The 11,772-nt window shown below is 41.5% G+C and overlaps 1 protein-coding gene across 2 annotated transcripts in view; it reads left to right on the top strand.

The window, feature by feature from the left end:
- Positions 1-8,290: 8,290 nt before the first annotated feature.
- The window catches only part of kcnn2 (potassium calcium-activated channel subfamily N member 2), a 53,456-nt gene continuing 49,974 nt past the window's right edge, over positions 8,291-11,772 (top strand). For both annotated transcript variants that reach the window (XM_058412334.1, XM_058412335.1), the window contains exon 1: positions 8,291-9,118. In XM_058412334.1, coding sequence (XP_058268317.1) covers positions 8,291-9,118 — 828 coding nt within the window. The remainder of the gene's footprint in view (positions 9,119-11,772) is intronic.

The following is an 11,772-nucleotide window of genomic DNA, read 5'->3' as shown; positions in this document are numbered from 1 at the left end:
AATACTTTTGCACATATAGTGTCAGTTTCAGTGGGAGATGAGGTTTGAGTCATTTGCTAAATTAAAGCAACTCTTTAAATGAAATGTAAAGTTAAATTGATAAGAGAAGGTAGTGGGAGCAATGGTGGTATTAAATTATTGAATTAATTGAATAATTCAATCACCCGATAGATAGATAGATAGATAGATAGATAGATAGATAGATAGATAGATAGATAGATAGATAGATAGATAGATAGTTGATTTTACACATAATTAAAAGCAATTTAATATATTTTTTTATTAAAAGGTATAGTAACATTTCATCTAAAAATATTAATCATATTTTGGCCAAGAAAATGTGAAAATACAATGACTCGCTTAGGAGCCGAAAGAGTCGACTCTTATTTCTTACCTGAGTCAAATAAGAAAGGGGCCGAGTCTCATTTGAACAATGAGCGTGTAAAGTTCCCAAATCTGGCAACACCCGGACTAAAGGAAGCGAGCGAGTGTAACCTTGGTAACTACGGTGGCCGCGCTGACATTTTTTAACATAAATAATAATGAATACCGAAACAGACAGGCGAAGCAAAAAATACTTGTTTCATAAAATACTTTTTTATCTTTTCTGCACTTGCTTTAAAGCAATTTCTGCTGTATTTTTAATTTATGAAAGCCGTTACATAAATACACTATTTTTACAAAAATGGCCTAATGTGCCCCCCTCAAAAAACACAAAGTCCTTATTATTAAGATTTGCTATTCACCATTGTATAACTAACACTTCTGGAGCTTTTGTAGAAATATGTATAAAGAGGAAAAGAAAAAGAAACTCCATCCATCTTCTATACCCACTTTATTCCTAATTAGGGTCATGGGGATCTGCTGGAGCCTATCCCAGCACACAGTGGGCGAAAGGCAGGGGTACACCCTGGACAGGTCACCAGTCCATCACAGGGCCACACATATAGACAGACAACCACACACACATGGGCAATTTAGAATTATCAGTCAACCTAATGTACATGTTTTTGGACTGTGGGAGGAACCCGGAGTAAACCCACACAGGCACGGGGAGAACATGCAAACTCCAGGATTCAAACCCAGGACAGTCTTGCTGTGAGGCGACAGTGCTAACCACTAAACCACAGTGCTGCCTGTTCTGCAACAAATAAGTACAAGTAATCGTTGGCACATTACTGCGGCATAAGAGGAATAAAAATCCTTGACACATGATGTTATCAGGGAAAAAACTCCACCCCATCAGCGATTATTTTCCTACACCAGCACACCCCAAAGTCCTTACCTAATGACTTGTTTGGCCCTAAATGATAAAAAAATCTTTCAATCTTGACGCCTTGGCAGCCTGGTTTCATTATTAAGCATTTCATGATTAAATGATTGAACTCCTGGGCTTTGGAAATTGATGGCGCTTGTAGTTGCTTGTGTCAATAAGCCTTAGTAAGAGAATAAAGTGCTTTTGAGCGCGCATGTAATGCGTGTCAAGGGAGACGAACGGATGGATTTACTGACACACGCCAACAGAGCCGTCCGTTTCAGACAGATCAATTATAAGATATTGACTCAAAGTTCTGCAGAGGGGACGGGGGAAAGTGACAGTCATGTAGGTGAAAGATAATAGAGCTCCATATAGCCTTATAACATACTTATTATCTTGTTATTATCTTTTTACAGTGGTTAGTTTGGAAGAAAGGAAGCTGATCTGCATCATGAGTGCTTTGGAAGCATTATGAGTGCTTTTAAAAACATTGGAATAATGTTTTTTAAAAAGTTAAGAAATAGTTTGTTTGCATAGAATAAATCTGTCCTTAGAGTTTAGCATTTTGTTAGTTTGTTAGTTTGTTTGTTTGTTTGTTTGTTAATTGACTCCCTGAATGTAAAAGGTCCTGAGATCCTGTGGGCTAGACCATGCCCACTTGTGGTTTAAATATATCTGAATCAGAATCTTTAGGAATATGGAAGAAGAAGAAGAAGAAGAAGAAGGAGGAGGAGGAGGAGGAGGAGGAGAAAAAGAAGAATTAGGAGGGGGGAGAAGAAGAAGAAGGAAAAGGAGGAGGAGGAGGAGAAGAAGGAGGAGGAGAAGAAGAAGAAACAGAATAATTAGGAGGAGGGGGAGGAGGAAGAGGAAAATGAGAAGGAGAAGAAGGAGGAGGCGAAGAAGGAGGAGAAGAAGAAAAAGAATAATTAGGAGGAGGGGGAGGAGGGGGAGGAGGAGGAGGAAAAGGAGAAGGAGAAGAAGGAGGAGGACAAAAAGGAGGAGGAGGAGGACAAGAATGAGGAGAAGAAGGAGGAGGAGGAGGACAAGAATGAGGAGAAGAAGGAGGAGGAGGAGAAGAAGAAGAAGATATGTTAAATGTTTGATGATGATTAAAAATGCCCGAAAAAGCATTAAAGCCCAGTTTCATTAAGAATGATGTCCTAATAAAAATCCATATCTAAAGTACTACACTTCAGGGAAACACTTGAATTTACTGTACAGAAATAACAGCAATATATTATTTCTCTTTTAAACCACAGAAGGATTTGATTCAGTTTCTCAGTCAGCAGCTGTGACAGTAGATCCAGCTGGAATTCAAATCACAGCTTTATAATAATGTGTTCATTTAAATACTGTTTATTGCCATTTCTATAGTCACAAGGGACTAACATAAGTTTCTAACACTGTTGTTATTAAATGAGAAAAATGCACATTGATTAATATATGATATGATGCACTATATTGCCAAAAGTTTTGGGACACCGCTCCAAATCATTGAATTCAGGTGTTGTTTTTCAGGGGTTGGGCTCGGCCCCTTAGTTCCAGTGAAAGGAACTCTTAATGCTTCAGCTTCATACCAAGACATTTTGGACAATTTCATGCTCCCAGCTTTGTGGGAACAGTTTGGGGATGACCCCTTCCTGTTCCAACACGACTGTACACCAGTGACCAAAGCAAGGTGAGAGAGTTTGGTGTGGAGGAACTTGACTCCAGCAGAGACTGTGAGCCAGGCCAAAACTGAGACGTCTGCCTTTACATGCACATGAATGTAATATGGAGTTGTCCCGCCCTTTGCAGCGATAACAGCTTCAACTCTTCTGGGAAGGCTTTCCACAAGGTTTAGGAGTGTGTTTATGGGAATTTTTGACCATTCCTCTAGAAGTGCATTTGTGAGGTCAGGCACTGATGTTGGACGGGAAGGTCTGGCCTCGCAGTCTCCGCTCTAATTCATCCCAAAGGTGTTCTGTCAGGTTGAGGTCAGGACTCTGTGAAGTTCCTCCACACCAAACTCTCGCATCCATGTCTTTATGGACCATGTTTTGTGCACTGGTATGCAGTCATGTTGGAACAGGAAGGGGTCATCCCCAAAACTTCATTTCACTGTGTACTGCATCAGCTATATGTGGTTGAAATGACAATAAAGCTTCTTGAATCTTGAATCATCTGGTTTAAACCTCAGCAATGAGCTTTGATGGGACGAGACATCTTTCAGGCTCGCTAATGAAACATAATAAAGCTGAAAGCTTTAGGGTCACTTAATCTAAGAGCAGCAAAATCTCTGTATGTTGTGAAAAATCAATATTGTGTATGGTTTTAAAAACAGTATTATATTTATAATGCTTTACATGGTGGAGTGCACCGTGTCTGTTATGGTTTTCCTTTGTATAATTATAGATATATGGACAAATTATTCAGGACAAATCCTCATAGTGAAAATAAAGTGCACTAGAGAGGGTGAGAGAGAAGGCTTTATTTTCTTTATTTGGGATGTAGCCATGATTTTTTTTTATTTTATTCATTTATTTATTATTAATGGAAGGGGTTTTCCTTCCTTCGTGCTGCAGCTCGTGCTCAGTGTCCCAAGATGACGTGGCGAGTGACTGCAGTGCAGGACTGCGACGTTTCCCGCGCTCTTCTTCCAACAGCACGTGCTCGACTCGCCTCACTGTCCCTTAAGGTTGTAATTTTTATTTTTTTTAACTAAACCGACCCGAGTTACATGGCTCTGAGCTGTGATCCGCTATGGCTGGCGGGATTTACACAATAATAACCCAATAATCCATAAACCTCCTAGTGTTGGGATGCTGCTTAAGAGTTTTATTTACATAAAAATCCAGCCTTAGACAAATGAACACTGGACGAGTTGAGTCAACAGTTCCACTGAAAGCTTTTATTTATTTTTAATAGATGCTGTGACTAGGATCATTTAACCTGTGTTAAATCGCCATGTGGATTTCCTCTGGGATCTCCAGTTTCCTCCCACCTTCCAAAAAAAAAAAACACCAGTAAATGAACTGGTTAAGATATACAGATCAGGCATAACATTATGACCACCTGCCTAATATTATGTTGGTCCCCCTTCTGCTGCCAAAACAGCCCTGACCCGTCAAGCCATGGACTCCACTAGATCCCTGAAGGTGTGCTGTGGCACCAAGATGTTAGCAACAGATCCTTTAAGTCTTGGAAGTTGTGAGGTGAGGCACTTAAATGATACTCACAGGACTTAAAGGATACTTTTGATGGATACTGACCACTGCAGACCGGGAACACCCCACAAGAGCTGCAGTTTTGGAGATGCTCTGAGCCAGTGGTCTAGCCATCACAATTTGGCCCTTCGTCTAACTCGCTCAAATCCTTATGCTTGTCCATTTTTCCTGCTTCTAACACATCAACTTTGAGGACAAAATGTTCACTTGCTGTCTAATATATCCCACCCACTAACAGGTGCCATGATGAGGAGATCATCAGTCTTATTCACTTCAGCTCTCACTGATCATAATGTTATGCTTGATTGGTGTAAATTGCCAGAGAATGACTCTGTGTGTGTACAAAGTGCTTTGTAATAGATGGATGTCCCATCCAGGATGTATTCCTTCCTCATGTCTAATGTAACCCAGGATAGAGTCGGGATCCACCATGACCCTGATCAGGATAAAGCGAGTGAGAGTAAAGGACACAACCAGCCAAATAGCAAATAATCTTCATCAATCTGAATTCACTGCTAATTTATATTTCCACACAATAAAACAGATAAAAAAATAAAACAGTGTGAAAACCCTATCCAGAGCCTAATACACCCTCGATGCATCATGCACACACTCTTTCACAATAAGGCACACTTAAGTGTATCCAGTTCAATCCTGGCACGTTTTTGGGAGATGGGAGGAAACCAGAGAACCTGGAAGAAACCCAGACAGACGTAGAGCAGACATGTGAGAGCATTGGTACACATTAGACCACCATGCTGCCCAGAGAGAAAATATGTAGTTTCGATATACATCATAGACTAGTATTTTTAACTCAAAATCAAAATCCAATTACTGACAATGTTGTACAGACTCACATTAGTGTTCCTGAGCTTTTATACAGACGTTGATGCACCAGAGCAAATGCTTGTGTTTACCTGGCTTGAGGGCTAAATAAATATATTTACAGAGTTCACAGGTAAATGTGTGTGTTTCGTTTAATTAACTGCTGGAAAGACAGAATGTAACCAGCGAGTGAAATCTGTACACAGTCGAGCTCAGGCCTACAGCAGAAAACGCTCACCATTTAATTATGCTGTAAAAGTCAATTGAAAGCCTGTGATGGGTCAAACCATGCAGCTCGCCCTGTGGCCTGTGACGATATATTCATTCTGTATCTGGGATAAGATGAACGTCGGCGTATTTGCAGGCGGTTGGGATAACGAGATCATCTGGGAGGAGTTCTGAATTTGCATATCTATGCATATTCATATCTCTGCCTTATTTCTGGATAATTGACTACAATGGTGTAAACGGGGTACATTGGTGTACTAGGAGTACAATTGTTGTGTATAAAGATTGTAAAATTACGAAAAACTATTAAAGGAGGCCATGTGGCTTAGTGGTTAGTCACACACCTGTTCTCTCCGTGCTTCAGGGGTTTCCTCCAGGTTCTCTGGTTTCCTCCCTCGGTTCAAAGACATTTGTTGTAGGCTGACTGACATCTTTAAATGGTCTGCAGTGTGTGAATGGGTGTGTGAGTGTGTGTGATTGTGCCCTGTGATGGGTTGGTACCCTGTTCAGGTTGTCAATGCCTTGGATATTCCCCTGGGACAGACTCCAGGTTCCCTGCGACTTTGTGTAGGCTACAGAAGATGGATGGATGGATGGATGGATGGAGGGATGGACAGAAGGATGAATAGATGGATGCATTTATATAGCACCTTTCCTACACCCACGGTTGCTTCACGATTGAAAAATTGCACAGGGGGAAAAATGTAATTAACACAAACAAACAAACAGAACTGAGTTATATAAGATACTGTTATTTGCAGTTCTTAAAGTAGGATCCAGAGATCTCCAAGCGTAGCCAAGGGGTCTTGATTTTCTAATTTTGTTGCAGTGCAACCCACCATTACCAAAGTTATTGTGCTTATAAATAACACCAGCTGGAAACTGATAGCAATTGTAATAAAAAATAAAACCTATTGGGGGGAAAGTTCATAAATTAGAAACAGTATAGCTCAAATCAATAGGTAAATGATTATTGTATTGTATTTAAATAATGTGACTAATTTTTTGATAGTTTGTTTCTAAAATAAATTCCTTACATCCTGGGATTATATTACAGTTAATGGGCTTCCTGACTAAATTGTTTGAGATCCCCTTGTTATGAATATCCACCCACTGAGCACTTTATTAGGAACAATCCTAATACACCCACTCATTCATGCAGTGATCTTATCATCTAATCATGTGGCAGCAGTGCAATGCCAAAACAGACCAGGAGCTTTGGGTAATATTCACATCAGTCATCAGAATCGAGAAGAAGTGTGATCTTAGTAAATTTTGTTAGTGGCATGTATAACATCTGGGATTTTTTTTTACACATAACAGTCTGTAGAGTTTATTCCAAATGGACGGGAACGTTTGGTTGATGAGAGAGATCAACGGAGAATGATCAGACTGATTGGAGATGAGTTGGACTAATTATATCCAAGTTCTATGAAGCAAATCAAATATTAATCCCATAATTTTTAAAATATTAAGTAATTTTATTTATTTATCTATCTATCTATCTATCTATCTATCTATCTATCTATCTATCTATCTATCTATCTATCTATCTATCTATTTTATTATATTTTTTTAATTTATTTTTTATTTTTTGTTTTTAATCAATAGCTCTACAATTTCTCTCTGTTACATGAAGTTACATCAGATGGCTGTGCCCTCTGGGTAAATTCCTACAGCCTACAGTGAAGCTAACTTGATTCCTCATTTAATGAACTTCTAAAGTCATTTAGTCATTTCATCTAAAGTCATTTCTTTCAGAAGAAATGGTTCTTTTTTTAAATTATAGGTTTCCTAAAAAACGTTCCAGAGAAGGTTCTAGGTTCTGATATGGAACCCACTTTTTGTTAAGAAGGTAGTAGATGTCCTAATTTTGTTCATTAGATGGCCACCAAGTCGGCATCCTTCCCTTCTGGTTTACCTGGTGGCAGGAAAAAATTAAATTTCAGTTCCTCCTGCAGGATTCCCAGATGCTCCCAGCCCGGCTGTGTGATATAACCTCTTCATCTGCATCGGGCTCGAGGTCTCCGTCCAGTGATTCATGATTGCAAGGTCCCCCAACCACCTCAACTGACTCCTTCTCCGAGGGTCACCTGGATTGTCAAGCTTGTCATCCTATCCCAGAGAGTAATTCTAGCAACCCTGTGGAGTTCTCATCTTCATTGCCTGTACTCACAGCCTTTCTGAAAATGCAATTCTTGACTACGATCAGATTCTCGATTTAGTACTAAATTGTGCTTTTCCTTGTCCCTGGGGTGGTATTCCCAAACGTAGGGTACATCTTTTGCACCTATACAGGGTTCATGTGCCATTAAAATGATCTTGGATATGTAACTGGATCTTTAATTAGCTTTTAGAGTAATACCTTAAAGGTATGCTCCATCAAGACAAGTAGTTTTTTATTGTTATTGTAGATCAGCTATCAATCACCCAAGGAAAGTAAATACACTACATGCACCAAGTGAATGATTTACAATAAAAGTATAAAAGCTGTATCCTTGAGGGTTTTTATATAGTATAGTGTGGATAAAGGTGAACCTGATCGAAAGGTAAATTATACATTTATAAGCTAGGTGTAGCCTACCTAACAAAAGTGGCCACTTAGGTGTATTTCCTTTGCACAAGTTGGCATGCACGACTATCCCGTGGCTGTTTGTTTGCTCCAACCTGACTTGCTGTCAAAGTAACCATGGCAACCAGGAGCGCACTCAAGCTGGGAACGCCCACCAGCGCACACCGTAGCGCGCAGTCGGTGCGAAGCGGCGGCACTGGGATGGAAAGCCCATTACAGCCGCAGCGTCGCTTCCTCCTACAGCAGCGCCTCCAGCCGCAGCACTGCGCACCGCGAGAGGAGGAGGAGGAGGAAGAAGAGGAGGAGGAGGAGGAGGAGCGCTCCGGCGGGCGGCGCGACCCCCGCACCTGCACCTGCCACGCGCGCAAAAGCCTCGTTTGTCACGGGACGTCGTCTCAAACGCAACTCGGCACTTCAGTAAGGACGCCGTCCGTCTCGTCTTCCCCGAGGCAAGGGTGCCGGTACAGCGCGTGTGAGCTCACGCCTTCTAGTCATGGTAGTTCATCCAGGCAACATCACCACCGCCGCCACCACCACCATCACCACCACCACCACCACCATCATCCGCAGCAGCCGGGAAGCCCGGTCGGCGAGCCCCGCCGCGAAATAGCCGCCGTCGCGATGAGCGGCTGCAGATACAACGGCGGCGTGATGCGGCCGCTGAGCCGCGCCGGCTCGTCGCGCCGCAACCTGCACGAGTTCGACTCGGAGTCGCAGCCGCTGCAGCCCGTGTGCGCCGTGGACGCGAGGACGGAGAACCGCGCCGGCGCTCCGGTGCCGTACTCCACGGCGGACGGCGCGGGCGGCGGAGGAGGCGGCGGCGGAGGAGGCGGTGGAGGAGGAGGAGGAGGAGGAGGAAGCGGCAAGCAGGGCAAGAAGAAGAACCAGAACATCGGCCAGAAGCTCGGCCACCGGAGGGCCCTGTTTGAGAAGCGGAAGCGCCTCAGCGACTACGCGCTCATCTTCGGCATGTTCGGCATCGTGGTCATGGTCATAGAGACGGAGCTTTCATGGGGAGCGTACGGCAAGGTACAGAACCGCGGGCAAGAGCATGCCAAAGTGCGGCTGATGTTGATACACTCTCAGCAGGGACAAGCAGAGGAGTAGTTTCACTGCAGATCACACGGGCACACATTTTAGAAATTCATGAAATGTGATTGATCAGACAAGACATGTGGAGACAGTTCAGTGGGGAAAATCTTCCCAGAGAGAGAGAAATTTCGTGTGGGTCAATAGTTTGGAGCTTTAATAATGCAGTAAAAAAAAAAAAAAGAAAAGAAAAGAATGAAAGCCTATGACCACCAATAAGCACTGTACAAACTGCAACACTATCAGTGGCATGACTTGTTTAGGTAATTTAGGAAATTGTGTATTCTAAAATAACAACAATTCTGTATGGGAAGTTTCCGAAGAGGTTTGGTCTGTCAGTGCGTGTGAAACCTCATAACTAAAATCTGAGATTAGACTACTTTAGAACTGTGCATGATGCTGAGTGCTGGTCTTAAGCATTTATTAGTTGTTTAGAGATTTTCAACTTCAGTCTCAGGCACCCAAATCTATCTAATTAAGGTTGCTGCTAATTAGCTAATCCGTTGGATCTCTGTGTACACAGTTAATGTGCTGCTTCTTCTTCTTCTTTTTCCGCTACAAATGCCAAAGTGTCTTATGGGTTTTCTGTACCACTAAAGCCACGCTGTTTGGACATGAACCTACAGCAGTGTTTTGTAGCATGTCACGAGCACACATGATACCGACACTACACACCTTCGAGTGAATCGGATGTGATTTCAGTGCAAAATTAAAGAAGCAGCACCAAACATGTCTTGGCTGATTGAATACAGGTTTAAGCTTGAAGTATTTTCAAGTATTCCAAAGTGTCTCCATTCAGTCCTTAGACACCAGAAACCAGTCCATATTATGTATTCTTATCTAGTTCCTGATACACATGAGCATGCAATTAGCATTCTGTCACCTGTCACCTTTACAACCTGCTTAGCCGAGTCAACAGCTGGTACCGAATGAACACATGGTGTGTCTGAAGGTCTTTACGAACCTCTGGATTAAACTGCTACCTGCAGCAATGTTTACAGCATGGTGGTCTTGATGTTAGCTAGATTGTGTTTCGAAAGAAGCCGGCTAATGTTACAGCAAAGCATTGTAACTGGAGTTAACATAAAGTTATGTTAGCTAGCTATGATCATGAAAATATGAGGGTGTTATATGTACATAGATGCTTTTTCAGGAGTCATAGCTTTAGAGCAAGGTATTACAATTGATTGTGATTAGATAAACATCCGTCTAAATATTATATATAATAATGTATTAAACAAGCTGACATTAAACAGAAGCAGTGCTGCATTACAAAGCTAGCTTAATAGTAAGCCAATATTCTTCTCTTGTTGAGAAGAAACTCTATTTTAATAAACTACATAATTAGCTTCTTCTTGATTCGTGTATCAGCAACGCATCTGCATAAATCGTGTAGCTAGCTAGCTGTATTTTGTTCTTCAAGAGGCATCACAGCAGTAGCTAAACATGAGCAGCATAAACTATATTGCTAGCTAGCTTCATAGTAGACAATTTTTCTTTTCTACTATTCCAGAAGCAAAACATTATTTACGAAAGCCCTCTAGCTGGCTGGCTTGGTCATAAGCTACTATTTATCTATTCTTTAAGAGATATAACTGCTGTAGCAAAACATTATCGAGAAAAATTATGTCGCTAGTTAGCACATCACTTCACTAGCAATAAACTACAAACCAAGCCGTTTAGCTGGCTAATTTGGTAGTAATCTGTATCCTTCTGTTCTTGGAAAGTCCTCACTGCAGTAGCTAAACATTATCTATCTAAACTACATAACTCGCCAGCTAACTATGGTACGGTTCTTATATTTTTGAAGAATCCTCATCACACTAGTCAAACATTATGTTCATATTCTTACTAGCGACCTCGCTCGGTTGTAAGGCACTAATATTTGATTCTTCACGAGGCATCACTGCTGTAGCTAAACATTATTTACATAAACCTCATAGCTAGCTAGCTTCTCAGGTTGCAAAGAGACGCTGACCCGGTGTTTATTCGAGGACCAGCACTGGGCCATAGTTGAGCCTCTTTGGCAAAGGTGGACATTTCTTAACAAAGTCTTCTGGCGCTGGTGACCCAGTGTTGGCTCAACGGACAAAATTACATTAGCCGTCCAACGCTGAGTGACTGATGCTGGTCCAATAGGTGCCTGAATACCTATCAGACCTGCTGGCTTGATGTCAGTTTGCTTCAAGTGATAAGTAAGCCACCATTCCTTTCCTCCTCAAGAGACATCAATGCAATAGATAAATATTATTTACACAACCTAGAGAACGTAGTGATCAAGCTCAACAACTAAAGTGGGGTCCTGAAAAGTTTAAGAGAGCAAATCTTTCTCACCGCCATGTGCGACTTTGTAGGGGAAATTATCAGCTAATGTAAACAACAAAGCATGCTAATTAACCAAGTAAACATATGCACATAAATATTTCAGATCAGAGCATGGGGTAGCACAGCTGACCTTAACATAGCACATGCCACGGTTACCTTAACCCCTGAAACTCTCAGCTTTAGCTTTATCAAGTAATTCATTCAGAAAGCATATTATTCAGTAGTTTATGAATTATTCAGGCTACATTACAAAAAAAAAAAACTAATAG

The sequence above is a fragment of the Hemibagrus wyckioides genome, linkage group LG16 (assembly GCF_019097595.1).
Source record: "Hemibagrus wyckioides isolate EC202008001 linkage group LG16, SWU_Hwy_1.0, whole genome shotgun sequence".
NCBI classification, from domain to species: domain Eukaryota; kingdom Metazoa; phylum Chordata; class Actinopteri; order Siluriformes; family Bagridae; genus Hemibagrus; species Hemibagrus wyckioides.
This window is presented reverse-complemented; position numbering and strand designations above follow the sequence as displayed.